Genomic DNA, 14,839 nt, shown 5'->3' on the forward strand with positions numbered 1-14,839 from the left:
TGCGACCTAATTTCTTTACTAAAATAATTTTGATTGTTATAATGATATTCTAATTTCTTGCAATATGGATGGCAGCCAAACCTGAAGTCACCTTGGAGGATGGATATCATCACCATGGTTACCACACTCACCCTTTTTCTCCTGCGGAGTGTCAGACTCCTTTGGTTCTTGGCTCGTTTCCACAACGATCGTAGTGACTGTCTGGGGCTGCACCCTGGCGGGTGTCTGGGCCCGTTTGGGTCGGGTCTTGGAGCCAGGAGGGGGTGTCTTCTTACCCGTGGGCGTCTTGGAACCCGCCGCTGGTACCAACGGCGATAAGGGACGACTTTTGGGAGGAGCAGGCGATGGAGGTCTGGTTCTTGGCTTGGGGGTGCTAAGATAGGAAACACGCAAGCGAGGGAAAAAGTGATCTCGAAAGGAAATGAGATTGCCACACTGTCAAGAAAAATACTGAGGTTCGAGGTACAGTCGTGTATAAAAACAAAAACTCGGTCAAGTGGAAACGCATGTGAGCGAGACTCCACTTTGTGTTGACAGCATTCTTTGGCTCAAGGGAGGTAAAAGATGAAAGTGTCTGTTGATAAAAGCCAGCTTTGCCTGAGAGCTTCTCACTCTCACTTAAATGGACGACGTGCTCATGCCCACAATGATGCCTGAACCATGTCCTGCAGAACTCAGATAAGAGCATCTCGGACCATCTGTTAGAAACAACCCCGCTACAAGAATAAATTATTTCTTCCTATGCCGGATAAACAGTTTAACAACATGAAAAAGGGAATTTTTTTCCATTATCATGGGATGGTTTGATGTATAAGAGCAATACCTGGACTCTGGCTGGGACCTCCTTGTGATTGTGGTGGGCGATGCGGTGTGTCTCTTCTTCTGTACCCTCTCTTTAGTGAGAGCGCTCTTCTCTTTCTCATTCTCTCTCTCCTTGTCCTTCTTCTCTTTCTTCTTTTTGTCAACCTTGAAGGGGACAAGAACAAAAATGGAAGTTTCTCGAGGCAATATAAAACAGCGCTGATGTAACTATCCATTGGTTACCTAGCAACACACGGTGCCGCAGGTTTTATTCATATCAGCTTTAAAATACGTTTTAAGCATTGTTATTCATATCATATTCCTATTATCCTTCTATTATACTTTATAAGGCAGCTCTGAGGGTAAACTCACTCTGAGGCTCGCAACTGTACACGCAAACTCACTCCGACTGAGTTCACTTTGCTGTTTGGCAGCCAGCAGCCAAATGTATTTTTACCAGGCTGCAGTGAGAAGTCATCAATATTCAACAAGATAGTCCCACTACTTTAGATTAGGACAACGACCACATAGCTCTTAAATCAATCATATTAATGAACCAAGTAGCAGTTATCTTAACATCCGGGATGGAAACTAAGACAATTGTTTGCTGGAGGGATATCAGTTTTGCTGAGCTTTCTTTGAGCAACTATTCAGGTGCATGACATTCATGACTCTTACTCTTTTATGGAGTACTCGTTGAATTTCATATCATAGTCGTATATACATCTTGTCCTTCTTTACTCACTTATATATTAGTACTTATTGTGATTGCCTTTCTTTCCCTACAATGGGTTAATCCTTTCCTTTGCCTACATACCTGTAGGATCTATTTACTCTCCAGTCTAAAAACAAAACAAACAAAAACAAAAACAAAACCACAATAAATTAATGTTTTAGAATTTGTGAAGAGACAATTTCCTCTCCGATGGTAATATATAAGGTGCTGTAGTGTAAAATATATATCACATTACTTGAAAAAAGGAAGCCATCACCTACTTGTTGCCTAGTATCATAATGAACTATTGGCTTGCCTTTTACTCTGAGTATGGAATAGATGTCTAGGCATGAGATCCAATAAAGGTCATTTCCATTTCATGGAATTTTAGACTTCAATCACATGAGAAAATGGATACTCACGAGCTCTTTCTACTTAGAAAAACAATAACGATGTTTTGATCACAGTAGCAATAAGATAATATATCCTTTATTGATTGTTATTTTTATTATTCCGGTTGCAGTTTGCGGGGATATCAATTGCGTTTCATCATACGAAGATTGACTATATAAAAGGGCCCAAATATTATATAACAGCTACCTGGATCACACAGTGTAGTTGAACACCACTGCGAACTACAACTCCAATAACAAACACATTGCTAAATTAATACATCTCCGATGGCGTCAATCAATCAAATGCAGAATTACTGATGCAGCTTTTGTATTGGATATCATTAGAGTGTGCAGGTGTTTAGTGACCTTATTGACACCACTTTTAATGACAGTATAACACTACTCGACTAACAATGGCGCGTACTCTACATTGATGACACTCCAAATCCCACGACCTACCGGTGCGGAGTTACGTTGTCGTTGGCGCTGGGTGATGTCGGGCGTGCTGGCCGAGGAGAGCCTCCAGCGCTCTGCTGAGTTCTGGTGCTGGTGGTGGGAGCAGGCGTTGAGCGGGCTGGCTGAGGCTGAACGGGAGCAGTGGTGAGAGTCTGAGCAGTGTAGACATGCAGAGACAGGGGGTCACACACACATTTATATACACACACCATGCAGGCTGATATATCAGGGGTCATAACACATTACAATTGACATAACAAAGTAAGAATGTATGCTTCAATGTCCCTTTATGTTGATATTAATGTATTTGTGTGCTGCTTTCTCTTAGCATTTTCAGTAGCTCATTTATAGCTCTTTGCAACTAATTTCTTTACCGCTGCAAGAATCACTCTCTTGTAGGAATGAACATCACTTAAATAAAAGATACATAGCAGGTATTGAATGTTGGGTATTGCTTTTTATTGAATTATTTTGTCATTACAAATCTAAATAACTCAATTAAAAGGGAAAAGAGAGAAACAAAAGAGGTAAGTAAGCAAGGTAATCATTCATCTATACAGCCATTTCCTACAGTGCTTGCCCTCATTTGGGTGACGGGTGAGTTGGAGCCTACCCCAGCTGATTTTGGGCAAGAGGCGGGGAACACTCTGGACTTGTCGCAAGCCAATCACATGGCACATATAAACAAATAACCATTTGCACTCACATTCAGAACGAAGGACAATTTTGAGTTTGCAATGAACCTAACATGAATGTTCTTGGGATGTTGGCGAACCCAGAAAAAGCCACTCAAACATAAGGAGAACATGCAAACTCCACACAGAAGGGTCAGAGCCCAGTTTCAAATCTCATACCTCAGAACTGTGAAGCAGAGATAAGAATCCCTACGCCCATAATCATTCATACAGAAGGTTGAAGAAACGCATACATAGAGACAAAAACCACAAGCCCCAAAGGATTATGGAGAAAACCTCAGTTAGGTCATGTTCAATTGGTGTTCAGATGTTAGTCATGACAAATGCACATAGGCGGCGGGATGTCACACTCACAAGAGTCACCGTTGTTGAGGAGGGTGGCGGCACTGCGACTGCGAGCCAGGAAGGATAACGTGGGCGTCATGAGCCGCTCCACGATCCTGCTCTCCCATGGACTCAGGCGCAGGCTGCGGGCTGACACAAGAGGGCGCCGTCAATAGCAGGTCATGGTCAAATCCTCTGCACCTCTTACAGTGTGTCTCCAAGAGGAGATGATGCTTCTTCCACAGAATGATGTTGATATGTGACCTAATAATGCGCCCCCTAGTGTTTTAAATTGCAAATACTGAGAAGCGAAAGGTAGCATGAGTTTAAATTTGAATTTTCAGGGCTGCATATAAGTGAATAGTGGAATTGTCCCACCACACTTTCCCAATGGGATGAACACAAAGAGTAGAAATTATTGAATGGAAGCAACCACAAATAACCTCACGAGCATGTGCAGACAATAAGCCAAAGCTCACAAAATGAAGCTAAAAAGCTAACAAAGTTGACCAAAACGCTTTGCAATATACTAATATGGATTATGATTACATCCGGGACAAGTCCATCCGAATACTCCACGGGTCTTTTGTTGACTTAAGCATCCCTTCTTAGGTGTTACTCATCCAGTGAAATATGGGGTCGACGTAACGATTATTACTTACCGTATACAAACATGCAACATCTTAATCTTCTGTTTTGTCTTGTTTAGATTTGATGTACATTTATTTAAATTTCTCCTCAATGCTGCCCTTTGTAATTGTTTTTACTTTGTTGGTACTTTCTATATAATTTAATATAAGTGTATACGTATACTGTGACAACTTCATTTCCCTCACAAGATGAATAAAGTATCTATCTAACAGAAAATTTGAAAGATTAAATTTTATTTATATGTTGTACATAGTTGCATGATCAGAGATTAGATGACATTACACAGAAGAATGTAGAATCGTGCAGGTATTTGCCACTATAACACATCACACATAAGAGAGAGCCATCTGCTTACGGTACAACACAGTATACGTGATTGTTAGTGGCCATGTCAACAATTTGTGAGAGACAGTAAATTGTCAACACTCTTCACTCACTCGTCATTGTATTCAACAGTGGAACCGAAATTAATCCACACGGCAGATTTAAATAAAGCCAGTACTTGTTCAAATGTTCGTCTCTCAAATCCTCCACTCATGCTAGTGTTTTTACATTTTACCATATACGTCAGATGCAGTTTGTATCCAGATACCTTTACGACTGTGAGTAGGTGAATGTGCAACACGCACGCACGCACACACGCACACACACACACACACACACACACACAAACACACACACACAGAGTCAATGCAAAGTGAATTACAAAGCCAAAACATCGCGGTCCATAAGAGCGTACTGTCCCACGAAGAGCGTACTGTCCTATCCCTAGTGGAAACCGTAGATGACTATTCAATTAATATTTGCAGCAATAATTATTAAAAGAGGTATTTTAAGACTTTTATCAGGTTAGTCAGTAATTGGTAGAATTTATTTTTCCTCTGTGGAAAATGATCACAATGCTTTACAATATTTTTAAGTTAAACATGCATACAGTATATGGCTGATATGCATACAGTATATGGCTGAATTCGTCTTTTTTTTTTTTTTTTTTTTTTTTTAAATGCTTCATGCTGAGTTGACATTCACAAAGGTATGCACAGCAACACCACCACCATATATAGTGTATGTGCGATGATAGTGCAATCACAACATGTTTGGTAGTGTTCGCAAGCAAATGTGAAATGACTTTGAATGATAAACTGCCTTCCTTATATGAGAGCACAGGCTGTCACCTTCGCTGTGTGTTTTACGACTGACCAACCAATTGACTTCCCCCCTGTTGCTAGGCAACGGCGGTGTACCACCGACTCCTCTCCTCTTTCTCCAATGCGGCAAGAAGGAGGCTGTGTTTAGCTGGTGCCTGCTGATCGCCTTCTGTGTAGGTAGTGTGGCGGCTGCCTCCGTGTGCAAATGTCAGCAGATTCTCATCACTAACCTCTTGATTATTGGTACAAGGCTCTCTTATTAACCCTGGCTTTGCAAAGATGCAATATCTTTCAGTTTATAATTGCCCTGTTTTCTGTACACAGTATCAAAGCTCTCTGTAAGTAACAATCAAGAAATCTGAACCTCCATAGTGTCCGATTGGACAATTGAGAGCAAAATTGCTGATTACATAGTAAGAAACACAACCTAGAATGGTACCCCGTTATGTGAGACTTGGCATATCTGAAATGGCTGCTACATGTAGCAATCCAAATACAATTGTCTGAAAGAGTGGCTCTGAAGAAAAATAAATAATAATGTTAACCAATTTCCCTGTGAGCTTATAAGCATGCTGACATACAGCACCAACATGTAAAAATATAGCCTCAAAAAGGTGTCATTATAATTGTTTGTTATAACAATATCCCACTTAAACAATATTAGTAGGGTTCAGTCTGTGTTCTGCAATAATGGTCATGTATCGGAAAGTTTTGTTGAATAATAAAAGAAACCTGAGGTGATGTAGTGACAACATTTACATATAAATGTTACCTGTTCCATCATGAACAGAACATTATTTTCATGTCTTTTCTGTTACTTAAGATTCACTCATCGGAAGACAATTTCATATTCACCACCGATACCACCACCACACCAAGCCACCAACAGAGAGGTGGAGGGAGACACCACATGAAAATGCCATGAAGAGATGTCAACGTATAAGCTGCTGAAACACAGTATCGCAAAGCATGGTACTATGACTTCAAAGGTGAAAGAAGGTCGATCCAAAATGCAAAAGCGACTTAAATCAAAGACAACCAAACCAAATGAATTAACTCAAAAAACCACGATGCATACGAGACCGTGAGTGTTGGGGAGGTGTGTGGCGAATGACCAGTCACCAAGCACAGGCAGGCAGGCAGGTCACCAGAGACGACAATTATAATAATGAAAGAAAAACCAAAAACCAGATTAGGGTTTGAGGAAGGAGAAAGTGGAAGGGGATGAGGAAGGAGGGAAGCCTGGCGGACACTGACGTTGGGTCGTCCTTACTTCTGTTGGGGGAGTTCCAGAGCGTGGCAGAGGACTTGGACAGCCTGTTGTTAATGACAGGGTCCACCTGTCTTGGCAAGTTGACCGTGGAGGCTGAGCATCTGCCTGCACCGGAGAGAACGCAACACACAACATCTGTTCACATGAGCACCGGTGTGCTACGGTCCACACAGAGATGGCGCTGCCCAATCCCTTATTCTGGATCATACCCTTGAAAGGGTAGCCATGCACCGGTCCCTGGGGTCACATTGCCAATTCATTATCACAAGTAGGATCAATCTGAGTTCCCACTTGGCAGATGAAGGGACATTTTGAGGAACAGTCAGGAAAAGGTTAGGGTTTGTTAGAAATCAAGGATCTGCCTTAGTGCTACAACACAAGATCACACATTATCAAGCTTTTTTGCCCTGAAGGTCACCGAAAGGAGAGAAGAAAAGCAAAAAGCAACTTGTCACATTTGCAACAACTGTACGCAGGTTAGGGTAGAGTTCAGTGCAAAAAGGGAAAATGACATCACAGCACCTTGCTGTTCACACGAGTAATCGAATGAAAAAACTACTAGTCTGCCCCTGTGACCAGTTTAAAATGGAGAAAGGAGGTAGCCACGGTAATATCACTGGACAATTCCCAGCACTGACATCATGTGTGGGACCTCTGGTGCTCCACCCTCCCAACCACAAAAACCTTCTGAGACCGTTCCCTTGAATTGCGTCAGCTGGATGACTGGCCTCAGATGAGTGTGTGCAAACACTTCTCAAATTAAAGCCCTGCGTTCAAGTGAGGATGTGATATATTTCTTTGGCACCAAAACTCACTTTCCCTGCGGGAGGTCTGGTTGAGTCCACCCGCCCAAGACCATCTCTGCTGACGGATCTCGGCCCACGTCTTCTTTGTCGACCTCTTGATGGCTGACTCGTATCGCTCCTGCGCCACAAAGACCACAAACGGCCAAGCTCAATTTTATTTACTGGAGAGTTCAAAATGAAAACAATGATTTCACGCAAGCCGACTTTGCTCCATTCTGATGGAACTCCAGTTTGTTTTCTCACTTGTTGTGATTTGTCCATGCAGGTGTAAATTAATGTAATGAAACTCGAGACCAAGACTTGGACTCTAATCTGTTCAAAATCTACTGACAAATTCAACGGAGATGCCTGTGACTCATTTTAGTTCACTTGGATTTCTTTTACTGATTGTGTAATGGATTCGTATCAGAGGAATTATAGGTGTGACAGCACTCTAAATGTTGGTTATTAATGTACCTGTTGGCATCACACTCACCTTATTCTTCTCCAGTTTCTGCTTCTGTTTCTCTTCCAGAAGGGCCCTGCGTTTTTCAGCCTTCAGTCTCTGTTCCTCCAGCTTCTTCCTGCGGTCCTCCAGCTGACTCTCTCTCAGACGCCGGGCCTTCTCCTCCTTCTCCAGCCACTGAGCTTTCTTTGCCGCTGAAAAGATTACCAAAGACACAGTCATCATATACAAAGGCCTTCACGAGCCACATGCTGGAGGTATTAAAGACCACCAAAGTTTTTTCCTCACATGGAGAACTATGCCTAAAGAATGGAAGAGTCGAACAGATGGAAGCCTGTTCTTTCACACCAATCGTTGCAACAGTAAATATAGGTTTCCTGCAGTGCTTCAAAGGGTGCTTTAGCAGATGCCGGTCTGTACACGACCGTGGCTAATTTCTTCGGGGAACAATTAAACAGCAATCAGCAATTAAACTTCTGTCATGCTGGATAGCAGCTGTGTCGTTGCTTATGAGCCTTGAGCACCGTTTCTAACAAGTGGTGTGGTACAGTTTGGGTTTGTTCCATTTCAATTTACAAATAAAGTGTTCCAAATAACTTACTCTTAGATTTGGCTCTGACATTTTGGTATTTTGCATGCATTAGACTCCAGGTATGGGAAAAGCATGAGGACAACTGGAATGGGGCGGCATTGTGGGATATGGTGTGTCTCCAACAAGGAGTGTGTGTGCACACAATCTGACTAATATGTGCGATAATTGTATAGGTTTTTAAAGCAAATTGGGGTAAGAGTACTACTTCAAAGAATTATTTGACAGGTATCCTTCCATTGGGGTACTAACTGCAGTTTTTGGTACTTAAATGGCAGAGCTAGACGCACACCAATCTGTAGGTTGTTTGACAAACTGAGGCGTGGCGGGTCAGATAGGATCAGTATTTACAGATTTAAACCCATTCTGTGGTGAGATTAACTGAACACCGGTGGATCAAAACCTGGTTTTCTGGTTCCTCAATGTACCAAGGATGAAGGTTTAAGGTTAAAATGAGCAACTGAGTAATAGCAACCATTAAAAATGTTCCCGCTATTTTCTATACCGTTTGTACTTATTACAGTTGCGGGTGAGCTGGAGCCTATCGCAGCTGACTTGGGCAAGAAACAGGGTACCCCATGAATTAGTCGGCAAGCAGTCGCACGGCAGCGATTTTCCCAGAGTTTAGTTGAGTTGAACAGCATTACAAATACTTTGTAGACTAAGTCCTGAGGAATGTAGCAGCGTCATGCGAAGATAAGATTTTTCCTCCATTCAGTGTTCAGCAGCTCTTCTCTGCAAAGAAGCACCAATGACAAATTCTTCTGGTAATCCAATTGCTGGGGGAAAAAAATCCCATTATGCCTGCAGGATTACTGCAGAATTGAGGAAAATACATCACGTTTTAGCTTGTGTTTGTACAACCCCAATTCCAATGAAGTTGGGTCGTTGTGTTAAACATAAATAAAAACAGCTTTTTTGGAACGTGTTGCAGCCATAAAATTCTAAGTTAATGATTATTTGCTCAAATCAATAAACTTGATCAGTTTGAAGATTAAATATCTCGTCTTTGTAGTGTATTCAATTAAATATAGGTTGAACATGATTTGCAAATCATTGTATTCTGTTTTTATTTAGGTTTAACGCAACGTCCCAACTTCATTGGAATTGGGGTTGTACTTATGGGCTTCAGGATAAATCACCATTCCCCACCAAATACTCCCTTATTTGGGGGTCCTTAAAGAAAAATCTGTCATGGGTGTTTAAATTGGAAAGCACCACTCGTATCATGATTGACAGATTGCTTAAGAGGACAGAGTTCAGCATTTTTGCATTGATTTGCAGCGATCCTTTTTTGGTAAGAGATTAAGTGAACACGATCCTTGACAGCATACCACCAACACTGGAAGTCATACAAAAAAAAAATAACGACAGGAAATGTAAATGAGAGCTACTCAAGCAGGGTAAACCTTGAAAATGGTGATAAAAAAAAATGATACAGTTCCAACTGTGGTGTGACAGGAGCATGACCACACTTGCAATTCTAATGGATGTGGTAATTAAATCTAAACGGTCTGAAAGGCCTGGTTTCAGCTCATGTTAAAAACGGCTCATCTTTCATGCCCAAGGCTCCATAATATTACTCCTATTCCACTCTTCTGGGAAGAAGAGCATTATAATTTTTTTGTTCCTTCCTTTAAAAGAGGACCCAAGAGGTCATATGTCACATGAATGGACCATACCTTTGTTATCAGAGGTAAAATCACACTGGAAAAGGAAAAGGCCTTCCCAAAACTGTTCCCACAAAGTTGGAAGCACAGATTTACCAAAATCTTTCAATGGAATAATTAACTGATTAAGAGGTGCGTCTTGAGAATTTTGGCCCACATCATTTATTTTTAATTTCTAGCCAAAGCCATGATGGTGGTAGAATGTGAAACATGCATGTGAGGTGGTAATGAAAAACAAAATCCAATGAAAAAGGAGGTCGAGAAAGATTGAAAAAGAATCAGTCTTTTGCTCCAGAATGTGAATTACACCCCCAAAAATATTTGTTTTTTTTTCTAAATGATATGATCGCAGATATGTTGACGGTTTTAGTGAAGCGCCTTACCTTGCAGCTGTGTTTGCTGTTCTGAAAGCCATGCAAGGAGACAACAACAAGAAATGTCAATAACCATCAGCAGAGAGCCAGAGAAGGGACGACAAGAGGTTAGAGTAAAGTAGGGCAGAATAAAAGACATGCATCAACTCGGTGACAGCGCAAACCAGTTTATCGTATAACAAAAATCTACTTTAACTCTCACCAATATATTTGGCTCTTTCCTCTCTCCTTTGCTTGGCGAGCTTCTGTCGCTGCTCTGAGTTCATAGCATCTGCGGGAGAACAAAACAACAGCTTTCAATCAATACGGGGTACACCAAATATTTTATTCGCTAAATTGTATTAGGATACATTTAATTTTCAGCCATTACTTCATAGTTGATGCCCTTTCTCTAACTCGAGTGAAGGTTAGTCGCATTTGATGGATGTATTTGAAATGCCCTCTAACTATGTTCCCATTTTCGTTTTGAATTTGAATTGGAAATGAATTGTCTTTATTTGCTTTTAAAGCTTACGAGAGAAAGGCTATCAATAGTTGGGTTTCGGTTACGATAACCAAGCTAGAATAAGATGCATTTTTGTAACATACTATAATGCATGCATTCTGACTCACACAGTTGACTATCATTATTGTTGTGGAAAATATATGATATTGAGCACAGTGACTACAGCTCTAAATTGTTCCTAATTGTTCCTTTACTGTTTAAAAAAAAAAAAATCATTATTGTACTTGATTGATTGGCTGGGGGAATTCAAGTGATTCTGTGCAGGGCCCATTTTTGCACACGACAGGTTTTCATAATTTTTCAAGGTTATTTTTCAAAGGCCAGCTGAGTTGCAATGTCAATGAAAACACACTAAACTCAGATGGGAATGTAATTTGAATGTCTTCCATGCTCAGTCTTTTGCCAGTGGCTGCTCACCGAGCCCTTTTCTTTTTGTGGTTTGAATCTGTACTGTGTAATGTTATGCCACGTGTGTCAACCAATCATATACTGTGCAGCACTTTAGCGCCATCACCATGGCAACTTGATTTTTAATCCCTCCCTCTCAGTCTCTACATTGGTTCTGCTATATAGATGTACAGTATGCTCCGGTCTCGCAGATATACATAAAAGGCCTCGTCCCGTTGAGACCCCACTAAATGTGCCCGGCCCTCCCCCCCACAGTACACTATACGCCATGACTCGCCATCGCAAATGATTTGGCTTTTATCCAAAGCCATCTGTCTGCTGGGAATGAATTGATTTGTGTCCAAGTACAAAATTATGTAATTGTCTGACCTGTACTGTATTGCATTTGACATGTTTGCTGTATGTTTTTTTTTTTTTTTTTTTAGCTTTAACACAAAGGAACACAAATGCCTGGTTAATTGCTTTTCACCCATTTTTATGGAATTTCTATAATAATTTTGATGTTGGACTGCAGTGCAGGAGATGCAAAATTAGGAATAAGTAAAATTTCTGGTGCACCAACAGCAGTAAATAAAATGCTTACAAATAATTTTATGCTGCGAGATACAGAAAAAGGAAAGGAAAAAGGACAACTGAAGAGGAAAATTCTTCCAGCTATTTTTGAAATGAATTTAGAAGAAGTGGAATTGATTTGCGCAATAAAAATGTGACCTTGCATGTCACTTGGCTGAACGGGGGACATATCGAAAATTTTCTTTTTAATTGCTTGTAAACAAACGGGTCTCTGGAGGGCCTGCCAACCCATCAAGTGTGAAATATCTTTTGTAGATGATAATATCTGAAAACTTGTCAGTGAGCAACAGTTGAGATAATTTGCATAATAAATCACCCCACGAGTTTCTTTGCCCCTGATTTAGCAGCGGTGAACCCCCACTTTCAAGCAAAGGCCGGAGTCCAGCCGCAAGACTGATGGTAGGCCACTGTCGGAAACACTACAACAAAAAAGCAAAAAGGAAAGCAGAGCCGTACTGAGTTACAGCGTTTCCCCGTTATATTGCAGTGCATCATTCATGCCCCCCCCCCCACTATATCACAGATTTTTAAGCCATCGTTTTTCATGGGTTTTTACAGTATTCAGACATGTCCGAATTTTGAGTTGTGCGCCTTGAGTGAAACACCACGTCGTGCGATGTCATGCCGGGCACCACTGAGGTCTACTGGAAGAGATGCAGTGTAATTAGGAAGCAAGAAGACGATGCCGAGAAGGTCCCCAAACCCCGAGCTCCAGTAATAGTTGTGTTTTGTCGTATGCTCTGTTTGTGTGTTGCTGATCCATTCGTGTTAAAGCATCAGTTGTTTGAAGGTTTATAATTACCGTAATATCTATGCTAATTTGCGTTAGCCTGTGCATGGCATTCAAATTTTATGTTAGCATAGAGCTAGCAAACTTTAGTTGAATGAAATTATATGGTTTGGTTGAACATTTGAATATTTAGATACACAATGTTAAATTCTCTTTTGTTTTACGTGTTAGTTTACCATCTTGAAGCAAGCATGCTTGACCTCTTATTTGGAAAACTGTTCAAGTCTCCTTAAAATGAATGATTGCGTTTCGCCTTGAACATAATAGCCTGTCTGGTAAGGTCAACATAGGCTGGTTTTTAAATACATATCTAAATGCACAACCAGATAAATGCAACTGACCCATATCCGATATCATTGTGCTTACATTTACTGAACACCAGAAACAAGACATATGCACATACGCACCAACAACAGTTCATACTTGTAGCTCACCTTTCTTGGGCTGAGGGCTGCCGCTAGTGCCTGGGGCCGACTTATCCGTCTTGCACAAGGCATCTGTCTCTGTGGGGGTTTCTGCTTTGGTGCAGGACTCAATTTTGGGAGAAAGGTCCGTGATTGCCGAGTCGTCTGGTGTCAGAAATACGCTCTCCAAACATTTGTCGCCATTGTGGATGGACTGAGAGTCACCTTGCAAGGGCAGAGCTGGGGAGAGAGAGATGAAAAAGAAATGAGAATTTGCATTTTCTGAGGCAACATGCTGTTGTCTTGGCATCAAACATAATGATGTCAGTTTGTACACCGACTGACTTTCTTCGTTCATTGCTGACACATTTTCAGTCTCAAACCTCAGGGGCTCACAGCAGCTTCATTATCGCAAACACTCCAACCTCATTAGAAATCATTAACTTCTCTTTCACACGTCATTCGCACACACATCAGCGGCAAGACTGCAAAGCCCCTCCTTCCCTTTCAGCCCTGTAGAAAATAACTCCTGTCAGCATTGTTTTAACACACCAGCAGGCATATAAAACTAACAACTCGAATTCATGACATTCACTCCAACTAAAACAACTAAGTGGCTCAAATCGAATGGATAATGGAATTTTAAGATCAGACAACACACCCTCGGAAATAAATTGTATAAAAACCTTAAATTAAATTATTGTAATTAATGAAAAAAATGAAGATGTTTGCATACCATATTACAACCTCGTTGCAAATTTAGGGGTCAACATTCTCTGCTGCTGCTGCCAAACACATAATTTCGTCCATAAGGTTTGTCATTGAAAAGTTCACAATAGTGTATATTTACTGCTACTCTCCTCAACTTCTGTTTTGGTGTGTTCCTCAGACAAATCCAATTTCCAAACCCACATTTTTGGCATATTCAATAAGTCAAAATTCATTCAGAAAGGATAATTTGACTCAATTAGGGCTGTTGTTATCAAATATTTTTTAGGATCAAGTAGGCAATCCTAATTTCAATCTTAATTTTATTATAATAATTAAGTACAAGTGTAACAGTATACCAACATTTGACTTACATGACAAATTGGAAACTTAATTGACAATGCCTAATGTATTAAGATTATTACATAATGTACAACGTCATGTCCAACGTAATGGATGATGTTGCAGTTATAACTGTTAAACCCAAATAAGTGATGGTGATGATGTATACACACAACATAGAATTCAAATGTTCTGGCTCAAATTCTGTAAAAAAAAATGTCCATGACTCATTGATGAACAAACATCTAGCCATGAGGTCACTGTGAAGAAACCAGAAAAAACTACCAGACATTGACTCCCTGTTCTGATGTTTTTTGTCTCTGTCGACCTGCTGATCCACTCAATGACCTCATTGCATATGCCGCCCTTGCATACGTCTTTCTGGAGGATATGAGTGACAAACTGTGCAGTGCCTCACTGTGACAGGAAATACAAGTAGAAGCAAAAACAAGACAATGGATCCATTTGCACACACGCATGAGGACATGCTACAAGATATTTCCTGAGAAAGAAGAGCTGGCAGACGAAATGAGGAAAAAGAGTGCAGTGAACACTTTTACATTAACAGACTGTTGGAATGAAAAAAAGACGAGAGAGAAGCTAGAGATGGACGCTGAGAGGCTGAAGGCCAACTCTCCACTCCGTTTGCCAACAATGGGCAGATGGAGAGTAACGCACTCACCCAACCAAATAAATTACAGATTAACACTGGGCTTCTTTCCAATGCACCCCACTGTACGAGACTAATGAGGAATCGTGGGAAGTAA

General features: G+C 40.9%; 1 protein-coding gene across 4 annotated transcripts in view; it reads right to left on the reverse strand.

Moving 5' to 3' along the window:
- Positions 1 to 14,839, reverse strand: part of LOC133395840 (MAP7 domain-containing protein 1-like) — a 37,852-nt gene that overhangs the window by 6,797 nt on the left and 16,216 nt on the right. Inside the window, exons 2-11 of one of the 4 annotated variants that reach the window (XM_061665071.1) lie at positions 13,053 to 13,262; positions 10,545 to 10,613; positions 10,352 to 10,372; positions 7,740 to 7,903; positions 7,274 to 7,382; positions 6,459 to 6,563; positions 3,417 to 3,536; positions 2,371 to 2,519; positions 824 to 966; positions 132 to 373 (exon numbers count right to left, since the gene is read on the reverse strand). In XM_061665071.1, the coding sequence (XP_061521055.1) occupies positions 132 to 373; positions 824 to 966; positions 2,371 to 2,519; positions 3,417 to 3,536; positions 6,459 to 6,563; positions 7,274 to 7,382; positions 7,740 to 7,903; positions 10,352 to 10,372; positions 10,545 to 10,613; positions 13,053 to 13,262 (1,332 nt within the window). The remainder of the gene's footprint in view (positions 1 to 131; positions 374 to 823; positions 967 to 2,370; positions 2,520 to 3,416; positions 3,537 to 6,458; positions 6,564 to 7,273; positions 7,383 to 7,739; positions 7,904 to 10,351; positions 10,373 to 10,544; positions 10,614 to 13,052; positions 13,263 to 14,839) is intronic. The other 3 variants (XM_061665072.1, XM_061665073.1, XM_061665074.1) reach the window with 3 other exon arrangements.

The sequence above is a fragment of the Phycodurus eques genome, chromosome 20 (assembly GCF_024500275.1).
Source record: "Phycodurus eques isolate BA_2022a chromosome 20, UOR_Pequ_1.1, whole genome shotgun sequence".
Lineage (NCBI taxonomy): Eukaryota > Metazoa > Chordata > Actinopteri > Syngnathiformes > Syngnathidae > Phycodurus > Phycodurus eques.